At 41.2% G+C, this 20,630-nt stretch overlaps 2 protein-coding genes across 8 annotated transcripts in view; both read right to left on the reverse strand.

The window, feature by feature from the left end:
* Positions 1 to 200: 200 nt before the first annotated feature.
* On the reverse strand, positions 201 to 9,932 carry eva1ab (eva-1 homolog A, regulator of programmed cell death b). Of its 4 annotated transcripts, none has more exons than XM_076726344.1 (4): positions 9,542 to 9,932; positions 2,674 to 2,837; positions 2,105 to 2,461; positions 201 to 1,228 (listed from the first exon to the last, which is right to left on the reverse strand). In XM_076726344.1, the coding sequence occupies exons 2-4, from the start codon at positions 2,774 to 2,776 to the stop codon at positions 1,116 to 1,118; spliced, it is 573 nt and encodes a 190-aa protein (XP_076582459.1). In that variant the 5' UTR covers positions 2,777 to 2,837; positions 9,542 to 9,932; the 3' UTR covers positions 201 to 1,115. The 4 variants fall into 4 exon arrangements, with proteins under 4 accessions (XP_076582459.1, XP_076582450.1, XP_076582441.1 ...); XM_076726335.1 differs by lacking the exon at positions 9,542 to 9,932 and adding an exon at positions 9,235 to 9,401; XM_076726326.1 differs by lacking the exon at positions 201 to 1,228 and having other exon boundaries at positions 1,843 to 2,461; positions 9,542 to 9,655.
* Positions 9,933 to 16,838: 6,906 nt separating this feature from the next.
* Positions 16,839 to 20,630, reverse strand: part of itsn2b (intersectin 2b) — a 33,491-nt gene continuing 29,699 nt past the window's right edge. For all 4 annotated transcript variants that reach the window (XM_076726520.1, XM_076726511.1, XM_076726502.1 and 1 more), the window contains 5 exons: positions 20,476 to 20,594; positions 20,291 to 20,373; positions 20,115 to 20,198; positions 19,450 to 19,623; positions 16,839 to 18,543 (listed from right to left, as the gene is read on the reverse strand). In XM_076726520.1, the coding sequence (XP_076582635.1) occupies positions 18,395 to 18,543; positions 19,450 to 19,623; positions 20,115 to 20,198; positions 20,291 to 20,373; positions 20,476 to 20,594 (609 nt within the window). In that variant the 3' untranslated portion in view covers positions 16,839 to 18,394. The remainder of the gene's footprint in view (positions 18,544 to 19,449; positions 19,624 to 20,114; positions 20,199 to 20,290; positions 20,374 to 20,475; positions 20,595 to 20,630) is intronic.

Consider the following 20,630-nt stretch of genomic DNA (forward strand, 5'->3'; position numbering starts at 1 on the left):
GGTAAAATTTGACATTCATTGTTAATGCTGTGTGCCAACAACATCGTTGTCTGGTCTGTCTGTTCTGGCCTCCCACCGCAGTCCATAAGCTCTCCTCACACTGGGTGAGATACATGTACAACTTCCTCAAAGACACCCCAAAACAGTTGAGGAAATGTGAGCCACTATATTTCACATTAATAATACACATTACTCAATAATACTGTATGTACAGAAGACAAAAAACTTTATTCATTTTTTTCAGCTCATTAGCACATGAGCCAAATACAGAAAGGCAGCATGATCCTGTCAGACATGATGACCTGCTGTCCTAATGTGCAACAATAGCTGATAAGTTTCCAGCCTGCAGATGCAACCAACAGACTTATCAGGTTAAACATATTTCATCAACCGCCACAGCCATTTTTTGCCCTTCTAATGAGTGTGCATTCACTTTATCTGAGGATGCAGAATTATAGCAGTAGAAGCACCAGTAAATCTATTTTGGCATCGAATGGCTCTCCACATTTCATTCCTCTGTGTGGTTTCTGTTACCTTTAATTTAGGTTTCAGTTCTCACCACTTGATTGTATCAGCTTTACAAACAGAAAAAAAGGTGAGAAAAGTGCAACAATACAGTATCACCAATATTTGAACCCATACACTCATCTCCATTTTCCTCCCCTGTACAATATTTTCAAAAAGCACCTGCTAGAAATTTGAAAAGTTATAAAATCCACGGTGGAGTTTTCACCAAAAGCAACCTAATACCAGCAGTTATGTATTGAAGTGCGTGCACTCTGTAGGTGCATTGTGTTACTTGTTGGCATTTTGGAGCACGAGATATTCTTCTTCCAAACGCTTTGGTGTCATCTTGTATTGGAGGACTGAGCCATCACATTTCATATGTTTTCCTTGTTTACACAGCGGAGGGGACGGCTGCAGGCGGAGCTGTCAGTCCCACTTTGATCTGTAAGAGTCTCTTTGGTGCAGTACAGACAGCAGTCCACAGCTGATGTTTTATGGTCATTTCATCCAGTGTTTTTCCTTCCGTTTATCCATTCTTTCACCTTTTGTCCACCTGTTTGTCTGTCTTTTTTCATGTCCCTCTGACTGTCTGCGTGTTTGATTATGTGTCAGTAATATCTGTTCAGGCTCTGAGTGACTGTGCTGATGTCTGGTTGGCCGTTCATCCAGATCTCTCGGAGAATCCTTTCGCGCTCTTCTAGCCGCTGGGCCCGGTCCAGCTCTGATACAGGAACACCAACACACACACACACACACACACACACACACACACACACACACACATACACACACACACACACACACACACACATACACACACACACACACACACACACACACACACACACACACACACACAAAGGGGTTGAAACACTCCCACACATTGTCCATTCGCATTATCATCAAATTTCACATCACTGCTGAGAAGATTCTCTATATCAAAGTATGTGTGTCTGACAGTAGTGTGTGTGTATATTAAAGTACACCAAAACATTAAAGGCAAAACTAAAAACCATGAAAATAAAAACTGTGATGCCTGTGATGCTGCCTCTCACCGTGAATCAACCTCACCTTTTAAATATCCATACAAACATTTGGAAGATTTAGATTTTAAATGTTGTATTTTACTCATATATATGTTTATATGTATATATGTATATATGTGTAGCTGTTCTCAGCTTGGCTTGTCTACTGTTTTCTAATCCATTTGCACTAAAGATAACAACAATACCCCAGGACATAATCAACTATCTGTAACATATGCGCAGCCCAAGCAGTAAGTGTGGACACTGATTGCACTGGCCAGCAGTCAAAGAAGTATTAACATCTAATTTATATAAAAGAAGCAATGGCACACTATAAACAAACATTACATTTCAGCATGATTAGTTGATGCATTAATCTTGAACAAGTAACTGTGTCAAGTAAATGTAGTGGAATAAAAGTACAATATTTGCCTCCTAAATGAAGACAAGTGTGCCCTTCATGAGACAAAATGATGGTTGTTTCAGAGTTTGGATTTTATCTCTATCATATAGACCTTGGTCCTGATACGAGTCATGTGTCCTCACATGGCGTGTGTCTGTGTGTGAGATACCCTCAGCTGACGTGAACATGGTGGCGTGAAGCAGAGCTCTCTCAAAGCGTCTGCGTCTCCGTGCCGACAGGTCAGACGTGTCATCCCACTCCTCTGATTCGCTGTCCCCGGCAGGCCCGGTGCCCGCAGCGGTAACGACAGCAGTGCTGTCTGGGTTGCTGTCAGTGGGCTGATGGTGGGGACAGCTGCGGTGGCGACGGTGATGATGCCCGGTCCTGTGGCGGTGGTGAGGGTGGTTACTGTTGCCGTAGTGGCAGTCTGCTCGACAGTGGATCTGGAAGACGATGGCGCAGAGTGTGACAAGAAGGCCGACGCAGACACCGCCGAGAAATACGAGTGCTGTCCTCTCTGGCTGGTCTGAGAGAGAGAGAGAGAGAGAGAGAGAGAGAGAGAGAGAGAGAGAGAGAGAGAGAGAGAGAGGAACAATGTAAAGTTTTCACTGAACTCAAATGTTGAACATAGTTAAATATAACTGGACTGCAGCTGCATCCTCCTCTCTGTGAATCCTAGCAAACTCAAAATTGTGATGTTGACTTCAGTGTGATGGCCAATTTTCTGATTGGACGCACCTGCAATGAAGGTGTAAGCTGCCAGGATGTTACTAAGCAGTGCCATCTCCTGTGAGACCACCTTCACCTCCATGTCTGGGCTTCCTGTCGCTGGAGCGCTCATGATGTCACAGCTTATTGTATTATCCTGCAGAGGTCAGTGGAGCTCATACAGCATGACTCCCCTGGATTGTAGGTTTCAGGGGTGGAGGAGAGGTGTCGGAGGGTTAGAAACAAGAAAGAAAGAGAAAGGGAGGGAGGAGGGTGAAGGGGCAGAAAGAAGAGGAGAAGGGTGAGAGGGAGAATAAGGACAAAGTGGCATTTTTTATTTCTAAATCATCCTTAAAGTTAAATTGCTAACAGGTACATACACGCAGAGAATCTAAAAGCATGTCTGCATGAATCTCACTCCCTGTCTACCTGTAGACTTCCACCCAAAGCATAAAACACCATGACAGCATGAAAACAATGATCCGCCTTCACATTGAGTTACAGCAACTTACCTTATTGTAGTTATCACCAATTATATGAAAAAAATGTATCCTCTTTAAGGAAATAATAGTAATCCTGTAACTCTCTGGAGGCTTCTGTGATTTAGGACTCACAGTCAGAAGTGTGATTTAAGAGATATGTGGAAGGTGTATCACCAATCATTTCTATTTATCTATAATTGAGACATGTCTTGTATGGCGAAGAGATGAGTTAATTATAGAGTACTTTGGAAACTTTGACGCCTTAACCTTTAATCTATACATCACTACGCATTTCTCCCCTTGTTGTAAACATGTCTGAGCTGTTAGCCTGCAGGGTTTAGAAGAAAAGACAACCATGAGGTATTCATACCGCAGACAAACTAAGGGGCCAATATTTAGATTTAAGATCACACGAACACTCAAAGTAATTAGCAAAGGATTCACACAAAAATACACACTGTGATGAACTCTATCTATGATGCACTCAAAGGTTTTGTAGTATAACACGAGCAGAGGAACATTACAAAAGATTAATTTGAGGAAGGTGTCTGTAAATAGAGGGAAATGAAAATGAAAGGGACAGAAGGAGATTGCAAAATGAGATGTAAAAAAACTGAAATGGACACAGATGACTGTCTGACACAAGAGGAGAGCATTTTGCAAGACTGATTCTTTGGCAGCAAAGTGCAACAACTCACTTGTATGTATCTGGCATGCCTGCATATCTCCTCTGGATTGTGCTAATATGCACATAGCAGTCTACACATAGAATCATTCTTGTGCAATTTACATAAGATTTGAACACTTTATAGTCTTAAAAGCAGCTGTAGTTTGCATTGTGTGTGTGTGCCTGATGTAATTCATTGGGGTATGCAGGTATGAGCAGTACTCTATCACTATTCGTCTTATACAATATAAAGGATTTAGAAGAGGGTCAGACACTTTTTGATTAGTGCAAATGATTCTCATGAAGGTAAAAAGTTGGTCATCAGTCTAATTTCAAACTCAACCACTAGGTGGCAACAAACAGCCATCAGCCAACTTTTTGTAGGCCGTAAATAAAGTTACACAAATCAAGACGTCGCTGACCTTGCTGGTGGGGACACACACACACACACACACACACACACACACACACACACACACACACACACACACACACACACAGGGGGACATTACAGATGTGATGTTGCTGTCAAATACAGGCTGGTGTCATGGACCTGGATTGGACTGAGCAAAGTCTTAAAGCCAAACAAACACTGCTGTTTAAGGTTTAGAGTTCTGCCTTGTTGCTTTTACCCACGTTGAAACATTTTAAAGCTCAGTTACTGTAAATGTCTCTTGTGGGCTCAAAAAAAATCACCCTGACTCTGATTTGTTTTTATTGTTTTTGGCTGACTGCAGCGTGTTGATTTCAAACGAAATTGTCCATGAGGGGAAAGACTTTCAGCTTGAACTGCTGTGTCCTTGCAGTGTAAGACTTGTAGGCCTTTAACTCTTGTGGTCAGTGTGAAATGGGCTAAAATTTGAAGAGGGTTCATTAGATGTGGACATAAACACCCTTAAATTACAGAGTTAGCCGGGAGTTTGGATCCATGACTATTCTGTTTAGAAAAAGGTCGCAATCAAGGCTTAAAATATCAAGATATGTATTTTCGGCCATCTTGACCAGCTCTCATTTAGCCAAATGACACAATATGCAAAGATTTGCAGTGGGCCTGGATGTGCGTCTGTGTCTGTTTCAGGGACAAGAACACAGTGTGCAACACCCAGGTTAAATGTAGAGTAGAGCAAGAGACAAATAGTTTTATACTGCATTGTGTCTAGACATGTCACCCAACACCCAGACTGGAACTCCCCCATACACACTCAGGATTATACCCTCAGTGTGTTACGTATTGACGACTCCTACACTAAATGTACTTTAACTCCACATGTGCAGACTGTGTGAAGGTAGAGAGAGATCCAGAGAGGAAATGGGTTTATAGAGCCTAACGGAGCTGAAGTCCTGGAGAGGATCCAGGAGGATTCTTCATCCTCTGAAAGGAGGTGGGGGGGGACTCCACTGTGTCTGCTTTTCTTTCTTAACTTCTTTCTAATCGGATCTGCTCACATTACGGGCTCCACAGTCTTTAATGAGAAAGGCCTGATCCTCTTTTTGTTTTTTTTAACTTATGAATGGAGCGCTTATCTGAGAGTTTCTTTGTGCTCCAGTTTTAAAGTTTTAATATGTGTTGATATGTAGTTTTCATATTTTGAAGAGTCTTGCTTGATGGTTGGTTGTTGATATCTTATTAGTGAAGACTAATGGTTCAGGACCTCTTCACACAATAGATCTTAGAGGTCACAAGGTGATTGACAAATTAGGAAAAAAGTGGAAGCATATGTCTGTTTGTTCTGCCAAATATTTGGTAGTTTTATCTCTTCATAACTCGAAAAAGCATTCAAATGAAACAATGTGACATCAACATCTGTCTTTTCTTGAACTGTTCCTGTTATCACGTGTGAGTTTACCAGAAGCTTTGTTGTGGATTGATTTTTATTGACTTTTTAAGCCATATCCTGTGCTACACTTCTGAGTCATGCTTGTTTTTATCTATACGCTTTAACAAAATCAGGATTTTAAGCATCTCACAGCTTTCTGGATATTTAATGCCCTAAATAAAGTAAAGCACTTTGTGACTTGTGTCTGTGTAAAGCACTACATAAACACATTTTTTTTGCTTACTTACTAATCACACTAATCACTAAAATATCAAAGTGGATTTTGTTTCATTTTAAGTGGTTACAAGCCAGAAAGGTTGGGAATAAACTTGGCGTCTACTGGCGTCATCAGCCCGTCTACCAATGAAAAGCCCCCTCCTCTCACTGAGGTTAATGCAAACCAGCAGCTATCACTCACTGCAGTTGCAATTTTGTGTAATAGTGTAAGATAAGAGCTGACAGAGCAAGAGCGAATATATTATCACCACTTAATGGGTTCACCAGCACTCAAATCCTGCATATATTTACAACCCCCTTTAAACATTTTCAAAGATAAATGAAAATATGTGTCCTAAATTACTTTTATTCTCTTTATCTGAAAAATTGTAGCATTTGAGTCAGGCAATATCTGCACATTTGAGTGACATTTCAAATCTATGAGCTGTGCTTGAAGCACGACTCTATAATTACACACAAAATTTGTGAAGCCCCACGGCAAGACTTGTATTACAAGTGACAACATGACATTCTTCACTAACATTTCATAACGTTCTCGTGCAAAACTTTTTAATCTCTTCTTCCAAATAAAATTAAACTCTGTAGTTGTGAGTGCTAATCCTGTTAGGAAAGAACAAACGCAGAGTGGAGCAGGGTAAAAAGGACACAGACTTTGATTTTCTCTTTTTGTAGAGCCTTTTTAATTTCATGAACGTGTTATGATTTCCCCAGCTGACAGCTTTAAACGCATCTCATTACACGTGAATGTGCTCTGACCGTTATTAATGACTGCAAACGGGCCTTTATTACTTTGTGAACACAGACCAGACAACAAACAACTGCAAATGTGTCATATCTTGAAAATACAATCTTTAAAAAAAAAAGAGTAGCGTTAAGCTTTTAAGTTTAAAACTGTGCAGAAGAATAAGGAAACCTCCGTGTTGTACTCTCATGCTGGGAAGCAGGAAAGACATGGCCGAAGTTTAAACTTGAACAGATAAAAAATGGATGATGCTCTCAGAGAAGCTCAAACTGACCTAATTTTTGATGTTTTCTGCACCAAAAACTCTGAAACAGAAGGTGCAGCACCCTTGACCTGTGAGTAAAAACCGAGATGACACAATGAAGACTGAATCTGCATCTCATCTGTCAAAGTTCTGAAAATATGTGCCCAGTGAAATGCATTTTTGTGTCATCCTCACATGTGCATTAGCATAAAAACACACCTCAGGCCTGTTATTATGTTATAAAGCAATGCATCAGCACAGCAAGTGCAAGAGGAAACAACAGGACAACAGATCGCATGACATTGCAGTGCAACATAACACAACCAAACATAACACAACCTCCAAGCAATTCTAAATCCACTTACTGTCAGGGTCATTTTGTGATGTTATGTGTAAATGCTGCAGGACATCGCTGCCCTTCTCTCTCCAGTTCTCCTGCTTGCTCTCTCTTTCTGTCTCTTGGATTTGACAGTTTGGGTTATTGTTTGTTTCAGCAAAAAACATGTCATCACGTCATCACAAATAATTCAGAGTTAATATATTAATAGCCTGCTTTTTCATTTAGCGTTTGAGGAATCTTTTTTCTTTTTTTTTGTAAATAAAACCTGCTTTGATTGCTGCGTTTCATGAAGGGACTGTAGCTATACAACATTTATGAACAAGTACGAGCAGAGAAGACATGGAAATAAAAAAAGACTGTCACAGGCTGCGATCCAGGGCACGACTGGTAGGCCTAAAATGTAGTGAAAAACTCCTGCCATTATTTACTGTCAGGCAGCTGAACATCACAGTTACATAATGATGTTAGTTTGAGACACTTGGCCTGCAGCCACCTCGTCTATCTATCTAAAACAATATTGTCCACTCTCATGTCTGTATGGCAAATTTGGCCAATTAAATCCATTAATGACCTTTAAAGCTCGCAGTTAACACTCTCTGCAAGAACAGATGTGTTAAAGGACAGTCTGATGGTTTACAGGCTCATGTTGCCAAACTATCTCTTCACACAGAGCGCTAACTTCCTTGAATCTCCACTATGTAGCACTCATGGCTGGGGAATAGTCAGGGTTTTTTTTTCACAGATTAAATAAATAAGATTAATTCGTTTGCCAGTTTATTCGGTATACCAATTTAAAACTAATGCAGTCCAGTACAGCAGTGCTGCATTAAATCCTATAGCCTACAACTGTTTTAATTCTACTTTATTTTATTTTTTATTTTTGTGTTTTTCTCCTTGTTTTTATTGTTTTATCACATGTGACATTATTTGCTTTTATGTTAAGCACTTTGTGTTGCATTTTATGCATGAATTGTGCTCTATTTTTATTATTATTATTATTATTATTATTATTAGTAGTAGTAGTAGTAGTAGTAGTAGTAGTAGTAGTATTTGGGCATTTTTGAGGGTGTAGTTTCTGGGTTGTCTTATTAGCACTAAGAAATTGGCAACTCTGGAGGTGATAGTAGGTGGATTATGTTCCCTTTAGCCAGGCTACCTGTTTCCCCCTGTTTCCAGTCTTTATGCTAAGCTACACTAAGCAGCTGCTGGCTGTAGTTTCAAATTCACAATACAGGTGTTGGAGCAGTATCAATCCCCTCATCTAAGTCAAGGCAAGAAAGTGAATGAGTGTATTTTCCAAAATGTCAAACATTTCTTTTAAACATGGTTTAAACTACATGAAGCACTGAATGCCTCAGGTTTATTGCCTCAGGGCACTTCAGACAGTTTAAAAACATTCATGCATGCCAGCAGCAAGAGTAAGGTAACTTTCCTTCCTCCTTCTTTCACAGACAACCGTCTTCCTTTCAATTTTCCTCTCTGTGTCTGAGCAGTCTGGTCAAACTCATATTGCACAATAGCCCTTTGTTTTTCTCCATGTGGTTAAGAGGTCTGTATGGTTGTACGCCTGTTTCAGCATAGCTTAGGCTGCACACCACCACTAGACACACACACACACACACACACACACACACACACACACACACACACACAGAGGAGAGCACCCTTCACACACATCATCCACATAAAGTCATCACACTTTAAGCGTATTTCTCCCTGTGTGTGTGTGTGTGTGTGTGTGTGTGTGTGTGTGTGTGTGTGTGTGTAATGGTAATGCAAAGTGACACTGGCCTTTCCCTCAGCTGCTGCACCGTTACTATCTAACCTGACCTGCAGAGAGAGCAGAGAGACAGAGGGAGGCAGAGAAACAGTATGCACACAGACAAAATAAGAGACGGACACAGCAAGAGAAAGTAAAGACAGTCGAGAGGGAGACGGAGTGGTGTGTGGAGGCTCATTACAACATACTACACCTCATACCATTAGTGACTACAACTCAGCAGCACCACCATCATGTGCACTTCTCCCCACATGCACAAGTAAAAACATTGCCCCTACTTACATTTCACTCATGGTACGATTCCATCTGGAGTGCGTTTACTCCTCTCTCCACCCCTCTTCTTCACTCCACCTTTCCTCTCCTCCTCTCTTGCCTCCTCTTCTTCCCCTCTCCTTCCTCTCTCCTCTCTGCTCTGGTCCTCTCCTCTCTCCGCTCTGTACTCTTGTCTCTGCTCTCTCCTCCCCTTTCCTCTCCTATTATCTCCTCTCTGCTCTTTGCCGTTCCCTCAAATAAAACACTAACAGTATAATTATATGTGTAAATCTTCTGTGTCCTCCCCCAGTTGTCAGACAGGCCAAAGGATACAAACCTTTGTCTCCTCTTCACCTTCTTAAGTAGATACAAATTAAAAAATTCTGTCATTCTTCCCTTCAGTCCTTCTTCTGTTCTGATGCGGGCGCAGCAGGAGGGATGTTGCTCTGACTGTGTCACAGAAAGGAGTTTTCCGATATTCCATTTCAGTTCTTCCCAGTTATTTTCTAGACAGAGAAACAGAGGTCAGGTCCTCGGGGCAGAAATGTGACATAAAAGCCCCCCGACAGGTCGGCTAAATCCCTCTCTTCTTTCTCCACCAAACGTCTGCATCCCTCTCTCCCTCTCTCTCACTCACTCACCAACAACAACACACACACACAGTCACACGTGCACATAGTTGTAAATGCAGATTCGCTGCCTCTGCCTTCCTGATTGCTCTCTCTTTCTCTCATGCAGAGCACTCAACAGCGGGAGGAGAGAGAAAGGAGTAAAGAGAGGAGAGAGGGAGGACCAGCGTGACAGGAAAGCAAACCGCATGCCTTACAATTCACATGCGAAAATACTACATTTACCACATGATGGTATGATTAAATGATATTTCACATATAATTATTCCACACATTTCACATATTTCTCTCACATGTGCAACTGATGTGTTCACATGCCATGTCTTACATTTTAAATATGAAATATCTGAAAATCACAGGTGCCCATATCATGTGACTTTATCACACATGAAATGGTGTCAACATGTGATACACATATGGTAGTAATGATGATGAAGTTTGTTTGTGCTGCATTTTTTAAGACCAGTGTTACAAAGTCCTTTACACACAACAAATAAGAAAAACCACAGAATAGAGTCACCAAGACACGCACAAGATAAAAATGTAAGATGTACAGTGTATACACCATTTGAACAGACATAGGTGACAGTGAATCAGAGAGTATTGCTACAAGATTTTCTTCAGCTGTTTGGGAATTCACCTTCTTGCTGCATGTTCACACACATAGACAGATGATCACACGCCCACTGTTGCTGTTTTTGTGCTTAGACCTTATAAATGTGCGCGTGCTTGCCTGAATTTTATGGAAGTATGGGAATGATGCTTTGGAGCTAAATCAACAATTTTGTAAAAATAACTTTATATCAGTTAATGTTTATGAAAGTTTTATAAGCCAACCTGTCATCTCGGCAGGTTATTTTTGTGCTGATGTTATGCAACAGGAAAAGGCTGAGAAACCCTCCAGGTTTCAGGCCTGACTGTTATCCAGGGCAGCAGCTCTCAACAGGTACAGTGAATGGGGAAAAAAAAACACCATGCAAAGGTGTACTTAAAACTGTCTGCTAAACTTTGCTTTTAGGTAGAATATGTATTAGTGCTTTCAGCCCTGCTAGCTTGAAAGCAACTGGGTGAACTAACTGGGGTTTGCTTTTTTCAGACAGCCTTGGTTTGTAAAGGAGTTCTTACATCTCACTAGCAGCAGCACAACACTGCAGAGTTCATACAACACAAATCTGATCCCTGTGCTTTAGATGAACAGTACTAAGACTCTACAGCCACACCAGCAGCCCTGTACTTGCTTTAAGTTAATGCTGACACTCTTTGCCACTCGTAGTTTAATTAGTGACACAAACCAAAGCTGAGGATGATGGGAATGTCGTGCGGGAACCAAGTGTGCCAACCCCTCCTATAGTTACTGAGACACAGTCTCAGGGGTCCCCCTTTGCCCTCTCATACCCATTCAAACTTCGGTACAATTGACTGAATCAACAACTACACACATGCCCCTGTAGAGGTTACTGGAGTAGTCGTTAATGAACAATATTTAATATTACTCAAAGATCAAAGTGTGATACTGGGTGTGCTTTGGTCAATCTGAAATCTCAGCACATTTTAGGGCTCTACCCTCAACAGATTGCATAATTACTGCAGTGAGAGAACATTACAAAAAAATTACAGTAATTCCTTCATGATTGTTAAGGTCTTTATTATGCTCTGGGTAGAAGACAAAGGTAGAGAACAGCCATCTATATTTTCTGGCCTCCACACCTCTCTTCACCCTCATCATCTTCACTAATCCTACTCTCTGTCTCGACCACATTGAAGGTCTTTCTGATATTTTTGTCCATGAGGAGTCTGAATATACTTCTCAATATGATAAAACCCAATACAATCATCATGACAGATAAATAAAGAAAACTTTGCTCTACATACAGACTACCCAACACATACATCACTTACCATCCATAACACATCCATTTCTGCACCTCCTGCTCAGGGTGATGAAATATTAACACTGTCAACCTTCTGCAGTAGAGAGGAATTGTTGTCAGTCATCTCCGAAACAGCAAGGGACTTGAGTTGTGAGTTTCAGAAGCTGGGTGGCAAGGCTGGGCCTGCATAACAGCTCGGTGTTCACTCGCACTTCATTTCATTATTCATCACCTGAACCTTGAGTGTGGGCAGTCTTGCCTCAGTTCAAGTCCATCAGCAAATAAAACAGGGTCAGCTTCATTACAGATGAAAGTATTCATATTTAAGATAAGATAAGGCAATCCTAAAGTTGGCAGTGTAACAGCAGCAAAAGGGGATAGTGTAATAGTACGAAGCATCGTTAAAAAAAGCAGGATATGATGAATAGGTTAACAATATAATAAGCAAAACAATAGCAAAACACTTCAACAACATCGTATTGCACAGATTAAAATACACTGCTATTGAACATGAGAGAATTTGTCATTTTCGGTGTGTGGACTTGTGGTCTTCTGGGAGGTGAGTTGTAAAGTGTGGCAGCAACAGGAAGGACAGACCTGCAGTATCTCTCCTTCACACACCGCAGGCGAAGCAGCCTGAAGGAGCTGCTGAGTGCTGTCAGAGTGTCCCGCAGACAACCACGTCAGGCTCACAGTCCTGTATCCTCACATACATTTATTCATTGATCTAAACATGCTCTCCAGTATCTCCAATATTTCTATTCAGGCAGAGCTACAAATATCCCAGAGTTCTCTGCTTCATGTATTTTCTTTGTTTATATCTAGCATAATACTGGAATTATTCAATATTTTTCTTATTGTCAGCACATCCCGTGAAAAGAAATTGCTCAAAACTCTCCGAGTTGAAGACCTGAAGCCACGTATCTTGAAAGTGGCAATAATGGATGTATTTGTAATAACCAATGAACGTGAAAGAGGTCGCTCATAGTGATGAACCGACAGAGAATTATCACCTGAAGCTGCAACTGCATTCAACTTAATGGAGCTTCATAGGGACTATTTGGTTTATACCCTGAACATCACTTGCATCAGCTGCTACATGAAGAAACCAGAGAGCTTTTTTTTTTTTTTTTTTTTTTTTTGACAATAGAAAGAGACTTGGCTGACCCTGTCTGGGTTTTCTTTGATATGGACTCCCTCTTTTACTCCCGGCCTCTCTCTTGCTACAGGCCACCTTTGCTCAGTGTAGGTTTTTGGCCAGAACACAGACCCCTCATTATTTTTGAGTTCTTCCTTTGTATGTGTGCGTGTGTGTGTGTGTGTGTGTGTGTGTGTGTTACATAAGACAGCTGTTCATGTGGCGATAATCAAATCATTCCCATGACTGAGTCAAGTGGAACTGAGGGCCTCTCAGACTCATCCTCCATACAAATGCCACTCTCTCTCTCTCTCTCTGTCTCCATATGTGTTTATTCCCCTCTGCCTCTGTTTTCTCTCCTTCTGCCTCTAAACTACTCATTCTTCTGCTTAACTGCACTTTTCTTTTATACTTTATCTCACTCACTCGCTCTCTCGACCTGTTCCACCCCTCTGCTGTTTTACCATTTCGCTATTTCAATCTTCTGTCTGCTCCTACACTTCCTGTACATTTATTTGTAAGGAAAAATCCTATAGGACGAAGATCTATGAGTCATGACTTATTTTTACATGGAAGCTATAAAAAAAAATACATGAATAAAATATTAAAAGAGAAACACAAAATCTAACTCAAATTGGCAGTAAGGAAAAAAGTACGCATTGCTTTTAGTTGGTAGTTATTGTCCAGGTGAGGGGACACCTGGCCTTTTCATTCCTAAATGTTCCACTTTCTTCACCTACTAGCTGTTTACTGTATCTGTCTGGCAAGTTGTGTACACTGGGTTTATCAGAGCTTTATTTTTTAGTGACAATCAGTGAGCTGAAAGATGCTATAAAGTTTCACGGAGCAGAGGAGAAGTGTGGAGTCGTGGTCATGTGACCCATTGCTTATATGAAAGTATTGATCGTAGCAGCTTTAGGATCACTGAGATGATGGTATGGTTTGACAGCCAATCAACGCTCCCACTCTGCCGCAGGGCTGATTTTGGAGGTGAGGCCTGTTTTACAGTTTCAGCTAATAACTCTATCCTCGTGGATTCAGTTTATGTACCTTGACAGGATTTACTTTGTATACCCTGATCATGATCAAAATAAGACCATAGAGTGGATCCAGCAGCGTCTCCTCAAATCAGTCAATTTAACATCTGAAAAGGCATTTTTTTTCTCCTATTCATGGATAGCAATTATTTCTAAATATCTGGTTGTGACAGCTTTTGCATGTGAGAAGATTTTCAGTATTTTAGCTCCAAATTCAGTTCACTTTACTGCATACGCTTGTTTGTCCACAGTTTGTCCTTCAAACCTGTATGTTGTCTCCTGAGGGACGAGAGACTGTCTGCACACATACATACAGTAAATACTCCAAGGCATACGCGACCTTCACAATGACTACATGGACACACAGACAACACAGCAGATTTTTTTTTAAAGCTGTCCGTTTCCTTCTCTGTACATGTCCTGTTTTCTCTTTCCACTCACTGGACAAAATGAAATTGTGTTTTTAGATATTATGACATTCGGGTCACATGCATCCTCTTAGCAGTGTAGTTACAGTGAAATGGTATTGGTCAAAAATATACTTTTTATAGTTTATTCTTGCACAGCTATGTGACATTTTATATTATATATTTGTAATTTGTTTGCATGTGGAATGGAAATGAAAATGTCTATTTTACATAACTGTCCGATATCACTGAAGATTAAAATTTGAAACAATAATTTCAAAATGTGTAAAATTAAAAACTTTGAAGTGATTTCTTGTTGTAGTATGGTTCATGTAAGCCTGAGACAGTGAAAAAGAATTAGTTACCTTTACCACCTCTAAATCACCACAATCCCACTACATTAAATCCACTCCTGCCACTACGGCGCTCTGTTACAGAAGGTTGAGTTCAGCTGACTCGGTCGTCTCAGTTACGCAGCTGTGTGTTGCTGCAGCCTCTCGCAGAGCCGCTCGGCGTGGTTACGTAATGACTGTTGCTCCTGTGGACCCGGAGCCAGTGGAGGGTGAAGAAGGACTTAATGAGGTCTATTGGTGCGCACTGACAAGTCCACGCTGAACTTCACTGACTGCCTGGACACCAACCAAAACCAGAGAAAAACTAAATAAAATCATGATGAAATATGATGTTTTTCTTTCAGATTTTTATATCATCAAAATGCCCTTGAAAGTGCAACCGTTGAGGTATTAAGTGCATTTTTTGGTGAAATGGAAGTTATCATTATACTGACGTGTAAAATTCCAGTGAGAGACATACTGTCTTCACTCGGAGACTGTTTTCACAGACGAGTACAGAGGACTGAGAGCCTCATCAGATGGAGCAACAACAATCACCTGAAGCTCAATATAAGCAAAACCAATGAGCTTATGTTGCTTCAAATATGGATGTTGCTGCAAAGAAGCGACAAATTCTAAAACGTGGATGCTTCACCCCACATCCTCAACCCAGCACCACAGAAAATCTTAACAGTCAGCACAGTCTGAAGGTGGACACCCAAGATTAGAGTCACCAACTCAGTATCAGACCAAATGTGAAATACAGACACAACTTGCCTTCATGTTCCTGAGTTTTGGGTTTGGATAATGGCCAGAAAAGTACTTTTGTAGAACATTATGATGTCACAGCGAAGCTGAACTTTGAACTTTTGGATATTAAATATCATCACCTCATCATTTTGTTTTTAGAAATTTTGCCCTAATTAGTGTATAAAATGTGTTTTGTGTGGTCACAGTGACCTTTGACCCGCAAAATCTAATCTGTTCATGTTTGTGTGCAAGTTTCTGCTAAATTTGAAGAAATTCCCTCAAGGTGTTCCTCACCTGTTGCGAGAATGGGACGTATGTATGTGCAGGCGGACGAAAGAACGGACAGCCCAAAATCATAATACGTCCAGCCACAGATGTTGCTGGCAGGGAGGAATATCATAGTGACTACAGTTAATTAAATAATGACTATTATTATCAACTATACGACACACTGGACAAAACAAAATGTATGCTTATAATGTGGTGAAATAAACCCTCTGTCCTCCCCCACAATGTATGCTGACTGAATTTCTCCTTGCTGAAGGCAACTTTTGAACATGTTTGCATGATGATGACTGCAAATTTACTGCACACAAAATATCACACCTGACAATAGTAGCAAATGTCTGTCTTCTGTCGGTCATGGTGGGATGGAGCTATTATATACAAAGGCTGAAATAGTGTGTTTTGAGCAGTTTTACAGTTTTTTAAAGAAATTTCATGAAGTTAATGTTCAGATTATCAGCTGTCACGTTAAATCCTGCTGCAGGACGTTAAGCACTTCAAGTTACCAGTGTTCAATGTCAAATTTTCTTTTCAGCCAATAATTTGACAGTTTGTTCACTTTTAATGTCTTTAATTTGACTTAAGAAACCCTGATTCAGAGAGCGCCACATGGAGGCCAAAGTGAGTACAAACAGCAGGTTAGAGACTCCAGTCTGATCAGACAGTTTGGGTTAGAGAGGCCATCATCTCAGTTAGCACAGCAGCAGTCAAACGCAGAAGGCTGTGGAAAATACAAAGTAAATAAAAGACAAACTTTAACCACCCCTGCACAGACGAGGAAGGTAGTCCAGTCTATTTGCACATTTTCCACAAATTCAAAAACAAACAAACAAATAAAACTAACACTTAAAAAGAGAATTCTGTTGATTGAATAAGACAAAGTAACAGATTACAAGAGCACGAAACAGCAGGCCTAACAGAATGACTAGTGGCCCAGTCTACTTACAGTAAAACTCAAACATCTAATATGTTAAATTGCCTTTCAAAACAGCGTGAACATGTAGTCCCATGAACATATTTTTAATATTCAACATCACACACAAAATAAACCCAGTGGATACCAACTGATTATCCAAGATGACACAGCAAGCAAAGCCGCTCCAAACCTTTGGATAGTCAAACACGCATAAATTAGGAAATAAATACAACACTTTTTAGTTCAGATCCGCTCAGAGTTAGAAAAAAAACAATGACAAGAGTAAAAATAAGGCAGAAGAAGACACCAAAAACATAAATAAAGAGCTTTTTTGTGGTAACATTTTTCATGGTGGATGTTTAAGAAAGGGCAACATTTTGAGGCCACAGAGAAGGACAACGTTGCTGTCAGTGAGGTGGAGACTGGAGAATGACACTTAAAAATCTCACTGGCAGGGTAAAAGTGTAAAGAGCAAAAATACAAGAGAGCAAATACTGTTTACTATTGCTGACAAGCTGCCAATCTGTGTTGCCTCAAAATATCGACGTTCTCAAAATCCCCCACACTGAAGAGGAAGCCGGGATCAGATCAGCTGACTCAGCTGGTGCAGAAGGAAACGTTCATCAATGCAGCTCAGCTTAATACCTGTGTCATTTTTTCACCTACGTCACTTAGCACTCAAACTACTTGGCCTTGGCTGATTTTGCACACGAAAGAAAAAGATAACAAATCAACCCCGAGACCACCATGAAGACCAGCATCATCCCAAAGAACCGATAGATTTTAAAAGACAAAATAGACGACTTGCATTAAGGCCAGAAGTAACGAGTTAAAAGTTGCAGCATCAAGAGCCCTAGGCTGACGATATCCGTATGTTACTCTACTTCTACACTCTAAAAAAACACACACACACACACACACACACAAACACACACACACACAGATAAACACAGACTCAAACCAGGACAAGATATCCTGAGATCTACAGTAGTAAACTGACTCCAGACCAGAGCTACTGACAAAAAAAACTTGTCTCGACAGAGTCTGTGTCGCTGTCCATCATCTGCTGCTTATGATGCGCTCAATGTCACTGTGAGAAGACGACATAATACAGATCACACAGTCCCTTGAAAACCATTGGTCATGACCTCCTCTGAAAAAATATCTTCAACATATACAGTACACATCATGTAAGTTAAGAGAAAAATACATGTTACCTCAACTTACCGCACTACACATTAAACGGCCTCGGTTGACCAGACTTGGCAAAGTGCGTCTCAATCACTAAATATTTAAAAACCGACTGTTGTAACAGATACAGAGACATGAGGGTCTGGTATTGTAGAGTAGATAAGAACCTTCAGAATAAAAGCTGTATTGCTATATTAATAGTACTGTGGTTATTTGCTTCAAAACACTCTTTGTCCAGCTCTACCTTCCTCTGAAGGTTACAAATTGTTACAGCAGAGGACTCAGATTTAGCTTCATGCAAACCGCTGCACCAGTCACGAAACCCTTTCTATTTCTCGATCTCAGGTCATGAACCAGAAAACAAAACAAGATCTCCTTTTGGAGGGTCCAGACGGTGTCAAAAAGGCCCTAATCCCTACTGGAAGTTTCAGATGACATCAGAAGAGGTATTATTAATGCTGGCTGATATTCAGATATTAAGGCATGATGTGTGAAACAGTTCAAGTGTGTCTTGTTTGATATCTTATTCCATATTAGGAATGTGGGGGGGGGTAAATCGGAGTTTGTTTAGGCGACAAAAAGCAGCTTTTCATATTTGGTTTCTCTGCAGGAGGGAAAAATCCTTCACTGAAGGCTATTTGTTGCCATAGAGCTGCAGGTCGAGGCGGACCCACACTTCCCCCGTAGGAACCTCGTGCAGCAGAAGACGACGTGTCACCGCTCCCTTGTTTTCAAACTCTTTCTTGATGGTGGCCACGGGAACCTCTGTCCGACCCAGAAAGTCTGACATAAGAGAAGAAATAAAGAGGAACATTTTAAAAGAGCTCAGAGTGATGATGGACAAGTACTGGGAACAAATGCATGTCAGAGAGAGTACAGATGAACTGATGCCAGCCTGCGTGTGGTGTTGGGTATGTGAGGGGCTGCAGTGACACAAAGATTAAGGTTTTTCCATATTAAGATTTTTTTTTTTTCCCACAATTTGTAATTTAGGTTAAAGGTTGAGAGTGTAAGAATTGGCCACTTGTCAAAGTTCAGGGGGCAGCATACCCCCAGAGTAACCACTAATTACTGCTCTATATACTCTTTGCTGTAGCTATCTGCGGCTGTAGTTAGCTGTAGTTAGCCACTTAGCTCAATCAGCTGTGCAGCTAGTGGTCCTATTAGTTAACTGGAGTCTGCACCGACCAAGAGCTCAGTGCACCGCCGGATTGTTAGTGTTTGCACTGTGGGCAGTGGAACCAGAATCAGCAGCCTCCCCGTGAACACGGCCAGATCAGGACTAAACACAGCGTCCGTGACTGACAGAGGCCAGCAGTATGCTGCGATATGATTTACAGCGGCTCTGACCAGGACTCTGACTCTGAGGATGATAATGACACAGCAGGCGAGGGCAGAAGAGCTGTGACCGGGAGAGCAGCGAGAGGATGGTCTGCCATCAGCAGAGTTCTGCTGATAACGTTTTAAACTAAAATACTGGCCACATCTTACACACTTTAAGCACAAAAATACCGTATTGGAGTTAATTTAAGCACACACACAAAATAATCTCTTGTAATGTGGCAATCTGAGTAGCTTATTTCATTTCAATTTAATTTTTCTCACTTCATTTCACAGCATTACAGAGAAATCAGTGGGGGTTCATGAAGGAGTGAAGGCAGAGAAGACAAAGGAAGAAATGTGACTGACCATCAGGTGAAAACTGGTCTCTTTCGAAGATGGTGATGCAGAGGACGTCCTGGTAAAGGTCTTTAATGTGAAACTGACAGTTGAAGTTCCACTTGGGGTTCAGAGTGTCGTTGAGTGTTCTGGACGTGAAGATCTGAGCTCCCATGGTCACTTCACAGTAGGGGTTACTTTTACCTGCAAGACAACATGAAGGCAGGTGAGCAGATGGATGGGTGGAGGATGTGAGATCAGGTAGAGGAAAGGAGATGAGATGGAACAGAAGAGGGGAACAGCAGATGATAGAAGAGCAACACAAAAGAGAAGTAAGGGGAAGGGAGGCGAGTAGAGAAAAAGAAGAAAAGAAAGAAAGATTAAGCAAGTCAGACAGCGTAAAATTAGACAAAACATGAAACAGCATGGAAATTCTGCATTATGACAAGTGGAACTCGAACAGAGGACAGAGAGATGCCTCTGACTGAAAGTAATCTGATGAAAAAAGGGACGACAGAGCATCACAATTAAATGTGGCTTTATCTTGGTCTCATTATGTATCCCTGCTCCAGTGCATGTCGCATGCAGCAGGAATTCAAAGCTGGATTCCACCACACCAACTTGAAGTTCATGGTGCGTTTCGTAGACCACTGCACTGTATGAGCATCCTGTAACATGAGTGTATCCACGCTCACCGTTGGATTTGCACGCCTTGAGCTCAGTGGCCTCCAAGATGGTGACCAGGAGTCTGCCGATTCCACTTCCCTTCACAGACCGCGCTGCGCGCACACACACAGAAACACAGCTTGATTAATGCTGAGGTCATCACATCGGTTGCCATCAGTGTGTCTGTGTGAGTGCAAAGACAAACCTTGATAGGCCTTTTCCCTTTTCTTCTTTTCCGTTTCAATAAATTCTTCAGACGCAGCCTTGATCTTCTGAACCCACGCTGTCCTGAAAACACAACCGCACACAGTAATTATAAAGGCCGCCACACACACTAAATCTGTGTGTGTGTGCGTGTGTGTGTGTGTGTGTGTGTGTGGGCACAGCTACCGTTCATTGATGTTGTCTGTCCTGAGTATGTAGACTCTGTCGATGTGTGAGATGTGGAAGACGGGCTCGTCGCTGGAAGGATCTGGGAGCTTCACCAGAACTTCATTGAGCAGCACAGGCTACAGGAAGTGAAAGTTTACACACTGTCAAACACA

The sequence above is a fragment of the Chaetodon auriga genome, chromosome 1, assembly GCF_051107435.1.
Source record: "Chaetodon auriga isolate fChaAug3 chromosome 1, fChaAug3.hap1, whole genome shotgun sequence".
NCBI classification, from domain to species: Eukaryota; Metazoa; Chordata; class Actinopteri; order Chaetodontiformes; family Chaetodontidae; genus Chaetodon; species Chaetodon auriga.